Source organism: Aquarana catesbeiana, linkage group LG03 (assembly GCF_042186555.1).
Source record: "Aquarana catesbeiana isolate 2022-GZ linkage group LG03, ASM4218655v1, whole genome shotgun sequence".
NCBI classification, from domain to species: domain Eukaryota; kingdom Metazoa; phylum Chordata; class Amphibia; order Anura; family Ranidae; genus Aquarana; species Aquarana catesbeiana.
This window is the reverse complement of record NC_133326.1, coordinates 379580392-379598200: the sequence shown is the minus strand read 5'-3', so window position 1 is coordinate 379598200 and position 17809 is coordinate 379580392. Positions and strand designations below refer to the sequence as shown.

At 41.9% G+C, this 17809-nt stretch overlaps 2 protein-coding genes and 1 pseudogene across 3 annotated transcripts in view; 2 read left to right on the top strand and 1 right to left on the bottom strand.

Moving 5' to 3' along the window:
- CCNI2 (cyclin I family member 2) overlaps nucleotides 1-13527 on the top strand; it is a 57199-nt gene extending 43672 nt beyond the window's left edge. The window contains exon 5 of the mRNA XM_073620670.1: nucleotides 13079-13527. Within this exon, the coding sequence (XP_073476771.1) occupies nucleotides 13079-13237 (159 nt within the window). The 3' untranslated portion in view covers nucleotides 13238-13527. The remainder of the gene's footprint in view (nucleotides 1-13078) is intronic.
- Nucleotides 3333-3451, top strand: LOC141135857 (5S ribosomal RNA; annotated as a pseudogene).
- An 825-nt stretch (nucleotides 13528-14352) lies between the features above and the next one.
- The window catches only part of SEPTIN8 (septin 8), a 186966-nt gene continuing 183509 nt past the window's right edge, over nucleotides 14353-17809 (bottom strand). For both annotated transcript variants that reach the window (XM_073620667.1, XM_073620666.1), the window contains exon 10: nucleotides 14353-15048. In XM_073620667.1, coding sequence (XP_073476768.1) covers nucleotides 14886-15048 — 163 coding nt within the window. In that variant the 3' untranslated portion in view covers nucleotides 14353-14885. The remainder of the gene's footprint in view (nucleotides 15049-17809) is intronic.

The following is a 17809-nucleotide window of genomic DNA, read 5'->3' as shown; positions in this document are numbered from 1 at the left end:
CTTCAGGTACTGGACACTGGCACACCCTACACAGGAAGTTTCCTCCCTATATAACCCCTCCCATACCGGGAGTATCTCAGTTTTTTCACCAGTGTCTAAGGTGTTGGTCACGAGTGAAGATGTGCTGTGCTGAGCTCCACTGGAGCAATCCTTGCTGCGGCTAGCTATGCAGCCGGATCCATTCAAAGTGTATTTTAGGCCGAATTGAAAGGTACCCGGGCCTCGTGTCCGAAGAAACGAGGTTTTCCCTGTAAACTCTTCTCTCTTTAGAGAGCTGGACCCCGGGATCCAGTACTTTTGGTATTAAGGCCATAAAGTTTTACTGGTGGTGGTGCTATTACAGGTCCAGGATTGTGGGTTTCCCCAAGGATCCCCGGCTCCTGAAGGTTTGTTAACGGAATCCACCGTGTAGGGTGAAGATTGGGTCTGTTGGTTTTTACCACAGAAAACCCTGCGGCGGGAAAGGTAAGTGGCGTTTTCTAAGAAATGTTTGAATTTTCTTATGAAATGTCTCCTTTGCTTAGTAAATGTTGTCATGCCTAAGTGTCACCACTGGGGGCTGTATGGAGCAATACCTTCTCATGCTTCCTCAAGAGATCACGCTGTGTCCAGAGCAGCAGGCTTCTTTTTCTCTCCAGCCAGCAGCAGAAGGTAAGTCTTGGGGGGGTTCTCTTCAGACACCCCCCCCCCCCCCCCACCTGTGCTGTATTCTCCCCCTATTCCCGAGGAAGAGCATCAGGAGAAAAAAAAAAAAGATCTCTACTCTACTCTACTCTACTCTACTCTACTCGGCAGCTTACAGGCTCTCTCTCCTCGCCATTTTTTCCCCCTCACATGATACTCCTATAGGATCAGAGGCCCGTGTTCGCACAGGAAAGTTCTTCCTTTCTTTTTAAAAAAAAAAAAAAAAAAAAGAGGGGGGGCCAAGGCGACAGAGAGGGGCAGAGCTTAGCACGGCGTAGATGTTCTCCAATGTCCAGCGCGGGAATGCATTTTTTGAAGCACCATTATTACTGCTGCAGGCCGACGGAGGGACACAAGAGCGTGGAGGGGCATGAAAGAGGTTTGGTGACACAAGCATTCCTTTTGACACATTTACTATTGCATCAGGCTAATAGCAGCTCAAGCAATAGATGCGATTTTCTTCTGGAAGTACCTCTGCTTTGTGCATCGGACTATGGTCAGGGGGGGGGGGGGTTGGGTTTAAACACCCCCAAAAAAGAAGCTAAAGGGGTCTCCCTCAAGCTCTGGAAAGCCTACTCTACAAATGGCATCCTCCCCTACGAGGGGGTGGCTGGTCAGAGTGAGATCGGGGCCGTGAAATGTTTGCAACTGTTTTCAACACTGCAGCCCCTGTTCGTTTTACTAAAGATCTTTTACCTCCAGCCATGGTAGGTTTTTTAAAAAAAAAAAAAAGTTTAGCGTCTTTAATCGCATCCCAGTGTGGTCAAGATGCGACAGGTTCTCTTCCATTATTCCTAGGACCCTCAAACTGAGGAACTAGGGGCAGGAGAAGACTAATTCCCTCAGGGGACCGTGGTGAGGCTGATTTCTCTTCTGAGGTGTCAAATGCGGGAGAGTCAGCTTTCACAATCTGTAAGATTGATGATACAATTTCTTGCTGTATGATCCGCTCCACATTTATGTACCCTTAACTGAGTGGGTTCACGAAAGCCTCCTCAAGCTGTGTATGCCTTTTCCTGTCAATTCATTGTTGGAAAAGCTTTTTTGAATCTGGAGGATCACCCAGATAAGCATTATTTTCCGTTCTAAAAAGTTTTACACTTTATCCTAGGGTAGAGAAAATTCACCAAGTAGGGTATACCGGCAATTAACGCTACTATATCCTTTGTGAATAAGTCTGACTTGTCCGGCAGACAATACTCAAATACTTAGGGATCCAAGGGATAAAAGGTTGGAATTCCTATTTTTTTAAAAAAATTCTTTTTTTTTTTTCTGGCACATTGTGTCTTAGCCTGTGCTGACAGTAATTGGTTAACGTTGAGAGAAAAGTTTAAACAGGTGGTCAAGGTTATCCTGCTCAGCAGGCCCAGGAGGCAGCTTTATGTTTGCAATAGTTGCTATGACAGATTCTATCCTTTAGGCCTTGCGCGCTTCGCTAAGCGTCATGCAAGAAGCTCCTGGCTAGTCTTCCTTTTTTGTGGTGAAACAGCTATCTGGGGATATTTCGGATAACATATCCAAAGAATTTCTAGTGAAAGAGTACCCCTTTTGCCATTTAAATGAAGGAGTAAATGTGTTTTCGTTGTGCCAGGGGCACCAGCCTCCAGGCAGTCACGGCGGCTTCCACCGTCGGGTTCAAAAGGTAATCCTCAGGGTTAACCCCGGGGACAAAAGAGGTCTTGGGAGAGGAAGCCTACAAGATACTGAAGCCTCCTTATAAGGAGGTGCCCCCGCTTGCTCAATAGGGAGAATTCTTCTGCAGTTCTCAGGGATCTGGCAGGAGTGTCAAGATGAATGGGGGACTTCCTCAATAACTCCTCAATAACTACAAGGTACAAAGTGGACTTCCAAGAGTTTCCGTCTCCTCGTTTTCTCAGATCAAATGTTCCTAAGGATCCAGAGAAAAGAAGTCTTTCTCTCAACCATTGGACCATCTTTTGGCAAAAGTGTTCATGGTGGCCCCCCACGTAAGAGCAGATGTTTGGGTTTGATTAAATCCAAATGGACTTTCTGGATCTCAAAAATGTAAATTCAATTCCTGAATATAGCCATATTTTTTTTTTTTCCCCCCCATTAAGTCAATCCAATCAGTTATCTCCGTCCTATAAGGAGGAGAACTTATGGCGTCAATCGACATCATAGATTTTCAGTGTGTAGCTCTGCTTCTGATCTAACCACTGCACCTCGAGTACAAAGGTTCTGGCTCCTCTTCTAGCCAGATTGAGGGCCCAAGGTATAACCATTTTTCGTTTACATAGTGGATCTGTTATTGATAGACCAGTCGGTAGCCCGCTTATACCAAAGTATGGTCACCACATTCGACTACCTGGAATATCTAGGAATATCTAGGTCAGAAATCTTCTTTAAAACCATGAAGAAGGCTAATACTTGGGTCTGATCATAAGTGCACCCAGAAAAGGGTAATCGTACCCCAGGCAAAGATCAGTGCCATAAAGGAACTGATTTAGGTGGTCGAAGCAAGATGAATTTCTCCTATTAAACTTTGCATGAGGTTGTTGGGAAAGATGGTGGCTTCATTCAAGGCCGTTCCTTATGCTCAGTCTCATCAAGACTGCTGCAAAACAGTATCCTATCGGCTTGAAACAAAAGGGTTCAAGCTCTACATTCCCAATGTGTCTGACTCCAAAGCCTATGGCCATATCACCCTGATAGCGCCCAATCTCGTCTGACTTTGGAGGCTAAGCAGGGTCGGGCCTGGTTAGTACCCGGATGAAAGACCACCTGGAAATGCCAGGTGCTGTAGGCTGGGTGCGCCAGAACCTCAGTTTATGGTTAATATCCAAAAATCTGCAAAGGGGAAAATCCTTCCTTCAGTTACCTGGGAAATAGTAACAACATATGCCAACCTTTTTTGTTTAGGTTGGGGAACAGTCCTGAAAGAGGCAACTGTCCAAGAGAAGTGGCCCAGATCAGAAATGGCCTTGCCCATTAACATTTTAGAAATTCAGGCAGAGCACTTGGTCTTGAGGGCCTGATTGTTTAGTTTACTGTATTGTCCTGCCAGGATTCAATCCGTCAATGCCACAGCAATGGCCTATATTAATCACCACAAGAAGGGCACAAGAAGTTGTGAGGCCCAGAGAAAGATGAATCCTATCCTATCTTGGGCAGAAAACGATGTACTTTGCCTATCGGCAGTCTTCATTCTAGGAATAGAAAATTGGCAGGCAGACTACTTGAGTCGCCAGCAGTTGTTCCCGGTAGAATGGTTCCTTCACCCCGATATCTTCCTGTCAAAGATGGGGGGGGGATCCCAGACATAGATCTGTTTGCGTCCAGGATTCAACAAAGAAATTGACAACTTTGTGTCAAGAACAAAGGATCCGCTAGCATGCGGAACAGATGCCTTGCTATTCCTGTGAAATTGGTTCTCACTGATTTATGCATTCCCTCCTATTCTGCCTGCGTCCACGACTTCTTTGCAGGATCAAGCAGGAAGGGAAGTCGTTGATTCTTATGGGGCCCAGGAAATCTTGGTATGCAGAGATCATAAAGATGGCAGTAGGGGACCCATAGACCCTACCATCATGGCCAGACCTTCTCTCGCAAGGTCCAGAGTTCCATCGTATTTTACAAACGCTAAATTCAGCGGTTTGGCTATTGAGACCCACACTCTGAAGAAGCGTGGGTTGTCAGGTTCAGTAGTTTTCTAGCTTGGTTAATGCAAGGGAGCCGGCCTCCATAATTATATATTATGAAGTCTGGGAAACATATGCCTCTTGGTGTGAAACCAGGAGCTGCACCCCAGGAAATAGGTCAAAGGTAGAGTCCTTGACTTTCTGCAGATGGGGTGAGAAATAAAGCTGGCCTTGAGTGCTTTGTAAGGACAGGTCTTGGCCTTATCGGTATTATTTCAACGACCACTTGCTTTGTGTCCTTTGGTTCGTAACTTATTCAGGGGGTAACATGGCTTAATTTCCAGTTAGGTAACCCCTGAAACCTTGGGACTTGAATTTAGTTTTGTCGGCATTACAAAACAGCCTTTTTTTGGCTCAATACGAAATATTCCCTTGGTCCTTTTTTGACAAGGAAAACTATTTTTTTCTGGTAACCATATCTGCTGCAAGAAGGGTATCAGAATTGGCTGTTCTTTCTTGTAAAGAGCCATATTTTTTTTTATTATTCACAAGGATAAGGTAGTATTGCGTCCTCATCCTAACTTTTTACCAAAGGTAGTATCAGGTTTTTATTTAAACCAGGATATTGTTCTACCTTCATTTTTCCAGAACCCTGTTCCTTGGAAGAAAAATCACTACATTCTCTTGATGTGGTGAGAGCAGTCAGTCTACTTAAAGGCAATTGCTCAGATTCGGAAAACGGATGTTTTGTTTGTGTTGCCTGAAGGTCCTAAAAGAGGACAGGCAGCATTGAAATCTACTATTCTAAATGGATTCGACAAGTAATCATTCAAGCTTATGGTTTAAAGAGGTAGATTCCACCCTCTCAAATCAAAACGCACTCCTCTAGGGCTGTTAGTGCTTCGTGGGCAGTGCATCACCAAGCCTCCATGGCTCAATTCTGCAAGGCCGCAACTTGGTCTTCAATCCATACATTTACCAGATTCTATCTGGTGGACATGAGGATGCCCCCTTTGGGCGCAGTGTACTGCTGGTAGTATAAATCCTCTGTTCTCGTGGTGCCATACTTTGGTTGTGTCTCCCTCCCCTCAGTTGGCATTGCTCTGGGACATCCCACATAGTAATTACTATGGCTCTGTGTCCCGTGATGTACGATTAAAGAAAATAGGATTTTTATAACAGCTTACCTGTAAAATCCTTTTCTTTTGAAGTACATCACGGGACAGAGGTCCCGCCCCTCTTTCTAGTATACACGTGTATTGCTTTGCTACAAAACTGAGATACCTCCTGGTATGGGAGGGGTTATATAGGGAGCTAACTTCCTGTTTAGGGTGTTCCAGTGTCCAGCACCTGAAGGTGGACTATAACCCACATAGTAATTACTATGGCTCTGTGTCCCGTGATGTACTTCAAAAGAAAAGGATTTTACAGGTAAGCTGCTATACATCAGTATTAAAATTTGGATTTTTATATTAAAACTATAAGCTTTTTAGTGAGTTTCTTAGTGAGCGTAATCAATCAGCATACTCTATCCTGCTCTCTGTGTTTAGCAATAGAAGGACATGGAGGAGGAGGGACGGGGGTGTCATTTACCACGTTTAATGTGCTACTCTATAGTCATGTGGGCTGCACAAATAAGAGAAAGGAGGAATTCAGCTTGCTGTAGCAGGGAACTGAAACTGAGCGTGCTCCATAGAGGACACCAGGTGGTCTACACAATCTCAGGCTGCAGTAGGGACAGAGACACAGCTAAAGGCAGGATCTGCCAGATATTTCACTCTACACAACAAATGCTTTATTGGCTTTGTGAGTATGCACACTGTTATATGGCATGTGATGAGTTTTTCATAGTCTTGGTTTAATGACACTAAGATAAAGTGGTTGTAAACTCTTACAGACCACTTTTCACTACAGGTAAGGCTTACCTGTAGCTACCCAGGATATCTCCTAAACCTGCACGGTTTAGGAGATTTCCCCTGTATTTTTATGTGCCTATGTCATCGGCACATGTGCACTGACACAAACTGAAGCAACGGCACGTATGTGCCATTGCTTCAGTGAGTGTGCCGTTACCAGGCACGGGAGTGACGTCATCGCGGCTCTGGCCAATCACAGCGCCGGTGCCGCGATACCCGGAAGTAACCCCCAGGAGTGATGTCGCCGGCCGGTGCTGTGTAGGTCACCGCAGCGAGGGCTTCGATTTCAAGTGAGTATTACATAATGAGCTAGTGCACTAGCTCATTATGCCTTTGTCTTGCAGATGTTGGTGTTTTTTGTGTTTTTGTTTTTATGTAAATTTTTAAAAAAATGCTACGAGGTTGATTTACTAAAATGGAAGAGTGCAAACGGCTTCCATGTTTGTGTGGGGTGTTTTTGTTTTTTTGTTTTTTGTCAAACTCTAAATGAACAAGCTGAAGTTAGAAGCTGATTGGCTATCGTGCACAGCTGCACCAGAGTTTTCATTCTGCAGTTTCCGTAGATCAACCCCTATGTCTACATGCAAGCATAGGGTTAAAAAAACAAACCACAAAGGGAAGTAAAGCAGGAAGTGTTGATAAACTGTCTGGTTATCTGTATATTTTTAACGTGGTTTTGTTTTTGTATATATTTTAACTGTGCTTTAAAAGAAAAAAAAAAAAACCTCTCCATGTTCTATGTGCCCATGCACACACACTGGATACAGCAGTGTTAAGCCTCGTCAAGCGTTTGATTTTGACATGTCAACAGTAAATGGTTCCCTGTGAGAGCCCATTGATTTGAATAGAAGTCGCATCATGCTGATCCGACTCTTAGTGCAGTTTGTGCGCTGAGGATCTTGAAAGGGAACCCTCCCCAGATCCATACCAGACCCTTATCCAAGCACGCAGGTCAGAAAAGGGGATGGGTGACCGAGCATTTTTCCCACTTTGGCGAGGGTTCCCCTTCAAGATCCTCGCCGCACTGCAAGTTGGATCATCCTGATCCGACTTGTGGCGCGACTTCTATTCCAATCAATGTGCTCTCATATGGAAACCTTAATTTTGAATAGAGGCAGAGAAACTCTGCTGAAAGCTAACGTGGCTAAACTTGCATTAACACCAATGCAAAAAGCAACTAAAAGCACGTGTTTTGTGTGTTTGTTTTTTTTTGTTTTTTTTGTTTTGTTTTTTTTGTTTTGTTTTTTTTTTCCTCTAACGCCCTATGTGCATGAGGCCTTATGGTGGCATGCCCGGTTTAAAGTCTGAATGCAAATGGTATGCAAACAAATTTTAGATGGGAACCCTTACAAATGTGAAACCATTTTTTTAAGTGAATTATTTTTTGTAAAGGCACGAATGAATTAGTTGTTGTTAACCACTTAAGAACCTGAGCTTCTTTTTGAGATTTGTTGTTTACAAATCCTTATATTTATTTTCTAGAAAAAAAAAAAAAAATTTATAATATAATTTATATTATATTTTTGCAGACACCCTAGAGAATAAAAACCTAAAAATGATTTCGCGCAGTGATCTATTATCCTGGGAAAATCTCCTCTAGGTAGGTGTTGTGAAAAAATGTATTAAAACCAGACTAATATAGTGCATATACAATAAATAAATAACAAAGAAGTGTGCCCATAAATTCATAGCTGGTACACATAAATAAATCAATTCAAATAACTGGTGAGTGCTACCAAAAATGCTGGTAAATGATGTGCCAATAATAATTAATAAGTGCAATATATATAGTGAATAGTCCAAAAATAAAAATGTATGGAAAGACTAGGTCCTCATAAGTGGTTAAACTGTATTAAAAAGTCCTGAATATGGGATGCAGTAAAATTCCAAAGATGGCTTCTTAATAATAAAATATAGTGGTGTTGCCCTTAAATAACTTCATACAAATGTGGTCTCACGTAACTCTCACCTCAAAGTTGGTAAATCATAGCATCTGTGAGTTCGGGTTCATAGACGTTGCCACTGTTGTATGTCAATAAGGCGGATTGTGGATTTCTCCTTAAGGATCCCCTGGTAAGATTCCAGCTTTGTTCTTTGCCAATCCGTCAAATTGATTCTTTATTAGAAAGGCGAACTCAGGCAGTTGTAGTAGTATTGCAGTGAACTGTAAATTAAACTCTTGTGATAATTCTTTCATTCAAAGCCACCTCTCATCAGCAGTTCCTCCGCTTGCTCTCAACAGAGTTGATTCTTTCCAGCCCCCTGGACTCACTGGCTTCCGTAGTCTTCCCGACTCAAATCTCCTTCAGGATGTTGGAGTGTGAGCAGCTTGCTGCCGCTGTGTGAAGACAAACCTGTGTTTAGAGAGTGGTCTGCCCTGTGGGAGATTGTAGCCCCTGTAGGGGATTCTTTGCCCAGGGACTGGGAAAGGCTGGCCAGCCTTGATTGTCAGGAATATTACGGAAGCCAGTGAGTCCAGGGGGCTGGAAAGAATCAACTCTGTTGAGAGCAAGCGGAGGAACTGCTGATGAGCGAGAGCCAGGTGACTTTGAATAAAAGAATTATCACACAAGTTTAATTTGCAGTTCACTGCAATACTACAACTGCCTGCGTTCGCCTTTCTAATAAAGAATCAATTTGACGGATTGGCAAAGAACAAAGCTGGAATCTTACCAGGGGATCCTTAAGGAGAAATCCACAATCCGCCTTATTGACATACAACAGTGGCAACATCTATGGACCCGAACTCAGATGCTATGATTTACCAACTTTGAGGTGAGAGTTCTGTGAGACCACATTTGTATGAAGTTATTTAAGGGCAACCCCACTATATTTTATTATTAAGAAGCCATCTTTGGAATTTTATTGCATCCCATATTCAGGACTTTTTAATACAGTTTAACCACTTATGAGGTAGGGCTGGGAGATTTTCTTAAAAAAAAAAAAATCTTCGATTCCCTTAAAAAAAAAAAAAAAAAGTTGATTCACGATTCGAATCAAGGTTTTTTTTCTTTTCTTTGGAAACCGCGCCGGTCTTGAGCTTTTAGGCGAGGCCGCGGCTTCGGCCTAGTCCGCGGCGGCCTCACTTAAAAACTCCTTGCCCGCAGCTCCTCAGGACCGGCGTGGTGTCAGCGCCGGTCCTGAGGCGCCTCGCCTAAAAACTCATGCCCGCAGTGCCTCAGGACCGGCGAGGTGAAAAAAAAAAATCTAAAAAAATCGATTTGCTTAAATTTTGAATCGATTTTGACCTCTCAACTCGATTCAAGATTTAAATCGATTTTTTTCCCCCAGCCCTATTATGAGGAACTAGTCATTCCATTCATTTTTATTTTTGGACTATTCACTATATATTGCACTTATTAATTATTATTGGCACATCATTTACCAGCATTTTTGGTAGCACTCACCAGTTATTTTAATTGATTTATTTCTGTGTATCAGCTATGAATTTATGAACATACTACTTTATTATTTATTTATTGTATATGCACTTTATGCACTATATTATTACGGTTTTAATACATTTTTTCACAAAACCTACTTAGAGGAGATTTTCCCAGGATAATAGATCACTGTGCGAAATCATTTTTAGGTTTTTATCTTTATTTATTTGTGTCATTGTGCACATTTCAGATTTTGCCGCACTTAATCTAGTTCTTACGTTATTTCACGGTATTGATAGCACGAAGGACACTTATCACTAGTCACCCTAGAGAATAAAATGGCGGTAATTGCAATACTTTGTCACACTGTATTCGCGCGGCATTCTTACAAACGCAATTTTTTTGGGGGGGGGGGGGGGGATACACTTTTTACTGTTATCTTAAAAAAAATTTTTTTGATAAAAAAAGTTAGCCCAATTTTTTGCTATATTGTGAAAGATAGTGTTATGTCGAGTAAATTGTTTTGCGTCAAAATTGCGCCCACTCGTGAAATGGCGACAAACTTTGGCACCTAAAAAATCTCCATTGGCGACGTTTAAAAATTTTTACAGGTTACCAGTTTTAATTTAGAGGCGGTCTGGTGCTACAATGAGTGCTCTCGCTCTAACGATCATGGCAATACCTCATCCAATGTTATGGAGTGGAGTGGGGACCATCTTTCCCTCACTCGGCATCCAGTATCACAGGGGAGAGGACCCGATCATCTTTGCCGCTACCGACTACTCCGGTAAGTGGCGGAGACGACCAGGGCGCCATAGCGCCAAAGTACCAACGTATTAACGACGGTGGCTGGTCGTTAAGTGGTTAAAGAAACCCTAATGGGAAGAACATGGATTTAACCATTTGCGGTCCTGCCTGCAGTAATTTTTACTGTGGATGGGCAACACAGCACAGCCAGGCTGGGCAACATAAATATTAGTTGCCTGGCGCATGCGCGCAGTGGGCTGCTTCTGTGCCCGCTGCGTCCACCAAACACAGCAGATTTTTGGGTACCCATGTATCACATGATCACAATGTTGACAAAACTGTTATGAATTAATTTAATTCTTAACAGCTGTGCTTACTCTAGTGATGCTGTGATTGACCCAGGTACCATGTGATGGCTGTGGGCCAATCACAGCACCCTGTACCATGTGATGGCTGTGGGTCAATCACAGCATCACTAAAGTAAGCACAACTGTTATGAATGAAGTTCATAACCGTTCAAACGATTGGTGTTACAGCGATCAAAATTGTAACAGCAATCGCTGAAAAGAGAAAAAATCCCTGATCACAACCCAGAGTAGTAAGTGCTGCTTTAGTGCTATGGGGGGGGGGGGATTTTTTAAATAATGTATGATTTTTTTTTTTTTTTTTTAACATGCGGTCGCCAGTCAGTATCCCTGATCACCACCACCAGTCATATGATGATACTGCACTGGTGACAGTATGTGGGGGGAAAAAAATTACAAGTTCAAAAAAAAACTTACCATGCCTCTTACTAAATACAGTGGAACCTCAGATTGCGAGTAACATGATTAACGAGCGTTTCGCAATATGAGCAATTATTTTTCTTAAATCCTGACTCGGCTTGAGAGTGTCTCGCAAAACGAGCAGGAGTCAAGCCTCTGCAGTGTGCAGTACCGCATTTGGCCAGAGGTGCGGGAGTGCCGGTGACATTCGTAAATACTCGGAAACCGTATTTCCTATGCAATACCGCATGAGGCCAGAAGTCAATGCGGAACGAATTATCATCTTTTCCATTGATTTCTATGGGCAAACTTGCTTTGATATGCGAGTGCTTTTGGATTCCCCCCCCCCCCCCCCAAAAAAAAATTTATGAAGAAATGTAATTCATTTGGACAGGTTTTAGAACAGAAGAAAATATCATGATTATTTTTTAAAACTTTCTTTTTTCGTTTTATATAATAAAAAAAAAAAAAACCCCAGTGGTGATCAAATCGCACCAAAAAACTACTTGTGTGAAAATGATATAAATTTTAATTTGGGTACAGCATTGCTTGACCACGCAATTGCCAGTTAAAGTAGCGCAGTGCTGCATAGCAAAAAATGGCCTGGTGATGAAGGGGGTAAAACCTTCCGGAAGTCAAATGGTTAATATTTTTTGTCACTACTCCAAAACCAAAATGCAGGCAAAGGCTCAATGACTCTGCTCCTACTTTACTGACTTGCATAATTTTCCCCCCATGCTGCTGTTAGTAAAATACTAAAATGTTAAAAAAAAAAAAAATTGCTGCCAAACCTTCTTTTAAGCTTCCATCCTGCACTGTGTAATTGTTAGAAACTTTGCCTCTAAATTACTTTTTTTATTTTTTTATTTATTTATTTATTTTTTTAGGTATCTTCAGGCCGGTCACGTGACTCCCGGCCGTTCTGATACTCCGATCCAGGGCTACAGCGGGAGGAGCCAGCTCGGCAGTCATGACTCCCGACTGAAACCAGAGGAAGAGCTCGGCTCCTCCTGCTGTAGTTCTGGATCGAAGGATTGGTTTGGAGTCACGTGACCGGCCTGAAGGTACCTCGCAAAGGTATCTAGAGGCTTTGATTTTAACAAACCATTACACGGTGCAGGCTAGCGGAAAATTATAATGTAGGGTTACAAACCCTTTAAAAGATTACTGCCAGCCCCTCTGTTTCACCAAGCTATATTAAATAGTGTAAATGTTTTTGTAAAATAATGCCTCTTTTTGCAGATTGTTTCTGGCCGGTCACGTGATCCCTGGCCACTCTCCTCCCCCAATCTAGGGGCTTCAGTGGGAGGGGCTGAGCGGACAGCACAGCAGTCACGTGACTTCCCGGCTGATGTCCAGAGGGAGATCTGATGGGGGTGTCAGGACATCAAGATATGATCAATTTTCAGATATATCTATATCTCTATCAGTTTGTGGACTCTAACTTTCCTACAGACTACATAAACACTGTTTTGTGTTATTTTGACCAAGGAAATGTAGCAAAATACATTTTGACCAACATTTATGAAGAAATATTGATTTGCAAATTTTATAACAAACTAAAAACATGTGAAAAACATGTAGATGTGGGTTTTTTTTTTTTTTTTCGTTCATTTAGCAAAAAATAAAAACCCCAGTGGTGATTAAATACCACCCAAAAGAAAGCTTTGTGTGTGGGGGGGGAAGATTTATAATGGGTACAGTGTTGCATGACCGCGCAATTGTCATTCAAAGTGTGACAGCGCTGAAAATTGGCCTCGGCAGGAAGGGGGTGAAAGTGTCCTGTATTGAAGCGGTTAAAACAATTAATGCCATCATCCACATAAAGAAATAGAAGGGACAATGTTAATTAAACAGTGTGTGTGTGTGTGTGTGTGTGTTTGTGTGTGTGTGTGTGTTTTAGTATCACTTAATAACGTTAACATACAGAGACCGTGCAGAGATTTTGGCTAAACTTTTTATTTATTGAATTAAATCTATTACAGATAATTCCATCAGTGAATAAGCTTGCAGTGCAGAGTGGCTGCCTGTACTCATCTGCTGAAATTTTAAGGATGGAAAGGATCATACTGGATAAACTGCAATGGGATTTGTACACCGCCACACCAGTTGACTTCCTGAACATTGTAAGGATAGCAAAATGATTGGTGCATAATGTAAACAAGAGAAGTGTATGCACAAGCATGTTACAGAGCATCTGGACTGGGGAAGCTATTGTCACTGACCTGTATGAACCAAAAACTTTTTTGCCCTTTTTTAATTAATGGAAAAAAAACTATTCTTTCACTTTAAAACTCTAAACAATGTTGCAAAAATATTTTACTCTTTACTTTTTTTTTGTTTTTTTTTTTTTTTTTTTTCATTTCAACAACACTGTACATAGAAAGCTGTTTTTGATACATTGTACACCTGTCACCAAGAAAACCCCCCTTTTTAACAAAATTGAAGCTCATCAGTCTGGCACTTATCACATGAGCATAGAAGGACAAAGTGTGCCTATTTTCATTTCTCTGCTGGAAACACGTTCTAACAGGAAAAATAGATTTGTTCGTTTTATTATTACTATAATGTTAAGGCAAAAACTGTATGGTACAGGGACATAACTAAACCTTTTCACACAACAAAACAAATTTACACGCATTGTCTGCTGTTAGTTATTAATTCTCAACAGCAGAACAGAATACAGACTACTTATCCAGCCTCTAGAAGATTACCCTGATGCATCTAATCATAAAGCTTTTGCTTAAGTGTTCCCAAACCCTGTATGTTCGCATATGCACTAGAATTTCCCTAGGAGTGGTAGTTTTAAAGAGATCTCCAGACAAGACAAAGTTTTTTAGTATGCGTTATGGTATGTAGTTCATACCTGCATCATCTTCTTTTTTTTCATAATTTAGGATGCACCCTTTGGGGAAAAACACATTTGGGGATCATAGCAGAGACAGAGCCTGCCCTTGAAAGGACACAAATTGCCAGCAAATAATGCAGTTAAGCTGGCCATTGGCTCAGACTCAAAATACTATGACTACATTACAGTATCTGCTTGTCTTTTTTTAACTTGCCAAGCAGGTAGTTCTACAGCGCATAATAAAATAAAAATAAATGGTGCAAACATTCTGCTATATGGTATGGTATGGTATACTTGATGGCAATCTTGCCTGGAGTTCTTTATATACCTAATACTGGCATCTTTTTAGCTCTCATTGGCCACATTAATGCAGCTTTTCCTTGCTCATTGTTTGGCAACCATATTGTTTACACTGCAGTAATTGTGTGTTTATTTTTTTCTTTACGGGGAGACTGCAGAATTGCTAAGTGGGCTTGCAGTTACTATTCTGCTGCCGGTATTTTAAACAGATTGGTTATAAAATCTAACATGTGGTGCAGGTCTTGATACACTCACAAAACAAGTATTCACATTTTAGGTAAATGGGGGGGGGACTGTGGTTGCTTGCTTGAAATAGAAGCGAAGATTGCTCAAGTAGCCAAGGAACAAAACACAGAAATATAGCTTGGTTGTGTTCTTGGGGAACACATCATTGTTACATTCAGTTATAAGCTCAATAGTCCGACATATAAATACAGCATGTACTGACACACAAAGAAATGGCCACAACTCAGCCTTTCTGATGTCCAACTGCGTTTCTTGTTTGTCACATTTGGTCAACAAAAGTGAAAGATGGAGACAATCGACCTTGATATGAGACTTCTTTTTTTGCTTGTTTTTTTTTCTTTACTGCAGTTTCATGCCATGATGATGTTCAGCTGGCCTCATCTCTTCGGCAGCTTCTCTCAAATGAATCCTTCTCGCCACGTGGCGCTCTTAACCAGGCAGCTGCAGCACTGCATGGCGTGCCACCAGTTACTGCAGTTTAGGGGTTCTACGCTGGCCTTGGCAATTATCACCTTGGAGTTGGAGAGGATGACGGCTGACTGGTTCCCTGTTATAACTGACCTGATGAAGAAAATAAAAGTAATCATAACACATTTTAATATTGTTTCCTCAGATTTTTTTTTTTTTACTTCATATTCCCAGATGATTTCCTGACCAAGGAGAAAAGTGTTATTTTAGTCTTGTAGGGTATTCGCGCTAAAATTTGTGTCACCGCTAAATATCATTCGTGTCTAATACATTTTAATTGAAACTTCCTATAACCTGACTGAAGCAAATGGTGACAAAATTCTATAGAGCTGTCAGGCAGTGTAAAAGTTGATATGTGAGAGCAGACATCAGACTCCTATCTGAGTTTTATATAGGTGTGTGTTTTCAGGGGTGTGGACATTTAAAAAAAAACGAATTGTCCAAGGGACTAAATCAAGGTTGCAATCTACTTGTCCTGATGATAAATTTTTTTTTTTTTAAATTTAATATGCAGAGGTGCTTTTAGGAATGTCTGGGGCTTTATGGTGACTTAAACCTGTTTTTTTTAACATTGCGCTGTTTCTTCTATTCACCTCACTACCTGTCTCCAGCTTTGCACCCAGGGACTAGCAGAGCGGGGAAGAGATCTTACCAATTGGGGAGTGTCACGCTCTGTTAATGCTCAGCAGGTGCACATCTGCTGAGTGAGTAAACAAGGCACTGGCCCCAATGGAGGAAAAAAAACATTATTCCTTCAGATTACCCTCGCACATGGAAGCACTTGGGTGCTCAGTATAACGCATACTGAGCAGCCAAATCAAGCTCCGGTGTCCGCTCCGTTATCCATTTGCTGACCAGCTCACGCAGATATAATGCAGCAGGTCGGCTCTCCTGCGTGAACCAACCTACCTGTACGTCGGTCCGTGCAGCGAGGATAGCAGGCGAGTGCCCGGCGACTTGCGGTGAGGAGAGGCAGAACGAGGACATGCCTATATAAACAAGACGATTCCCCGTTCTGCCAGATGACATGACAGATCCTTTGTTCCCAATGATCGGGAACAGTGATCTGTCATGTTCCAGTAAGCTCCCTAGTGTTACCACTTCCCTGCTAGTTTATTTTTTACATTGATCAGTGCTATAAAAATGCAGTGATCAATGTAGTAATGTCTCTGGTCCCCAAAAAGTGTAATTTGGGGTCAGATTTGTCCGCCACAATGTCGCAGTCCCACTAAAAATCGCAGATCGCCACCATTACCAGTAAAAACAATTTAAAGTCCCTAAATCTATCCTATAGTTTGTACATGCGATTCATTTTTGCGCAAACCAATAAATATGCCTATTGCAAATTCCCCCCCCCCCCCCCCCGGAGTGTTGGTGAAGGCCTTTGGCAGAGTGGCAGTGGTTCCCCTGAACTGGCACCAAGCCCATTCTCCAGCTCCAATTCCTTACCAGATCCTTATATGCCTGGCTGGTATAAAAAGCATTCTCTAACTAAAGTGGAGAGGCGGGTCAGTGACAGCAAGCTCTCCACCCCTTCTAATCAGAGAATGCCTTGCATAGTCTGAATAAATGCAAAGCATTCTCTGAATAGCTCCCTTGCTAAGTGGCCGACCTCCTGTGTTCAGAATGCAGTAGGCCAGCTGCTCAACGCCAAACCTGGAAGCAAGTGGAGATCACTGGAGTAGCAGCTGGAGTCCAAGCTTGACCAATGTAACTATGTAAAAAATATCCATGCCTGAAATTTTATCTTTAAAGGAAATCAAGCAAATTGGTATGTTAGCCAGGCAATTTTGCATTTTTTTAGGATGGCGATAGTAGCTTGTTTCTAGAAGTTCTGTTTTGCTGATAAAATTCAATTGGTGGTTCAAACAGTTGTGGGCTAATCTAAAAAGGGTGTCGTAAAATGATGAGGCATTAAAATGATGCATTATAACCACTTGGAGCATTCTGGAAGAGGTTTAGATCACACTTCTGGATGTCTGGTAGAAGCATCTATGCATACATTTAAATGTGTTTTTTCTAGAAATACAAGGGGACTGTGTTGCCATTTTAGACTGAAATGTTCATGTTTAGTTTGCTAATAATCTTTTCATAATGGTATAAAATAATAAAGCCATGTCTTCTTGCAGGTTGATAGCACCAATTTCATTCATTGTAAGGAACTAGTTGACCAATGCCTTGAAACCCCATCCAATCCTGTCTACATATTAATCTCAGCTAATAAAGGTGCAAACGCTGAACAGGAGCGATTTTCTTGCTGCTTTCCTTCAACAAGCTATTGTCCACCAGTCACCCGGATAGGCATGAGAAAATCTCCGTCCATCACCTCTGGTAATGAGTTTGCTCATGAAAGTGTAATGGAGACAGATGACTTTTATGATGGCTTTCAGTATCTTTATAATGAAGACCGTATTCCAGACCCTGAGGAAATGACCAAGGTCCTTGTAGATGCCAAGTCACAATTGGAGGAAGAAGGCAGCGGGCAGTGCCCCCTTTTACAGCCACCACAAACAATCTAGTAGGCGTTTGCTGTAAGATCACTGCCAAAAGCTACTGGAGGTTGTTAGAGTGATTCCAGAGCAATACATTTTGTAGTCTTGCCAAATAAATGCATTTGTTTGTTCCGTCTAATACAAACCAAATTTAAGGTGCAGGAAAGGTCTAAATTAAACCTGTCATGACTGAAATATGTAGGCCATTGCTTACTTCTGAAACGTTGTCAGACTGTCACGTCAGTGCTCTGGCTTCAGCGCTTTCTAAGACCTTGACACAAGGCAAGCATGAAGATTTAGCGTTCTATCACTTGCTACATTTTTGTTTTGGATCTATGACATGCAGATCACAATGAGCTAGT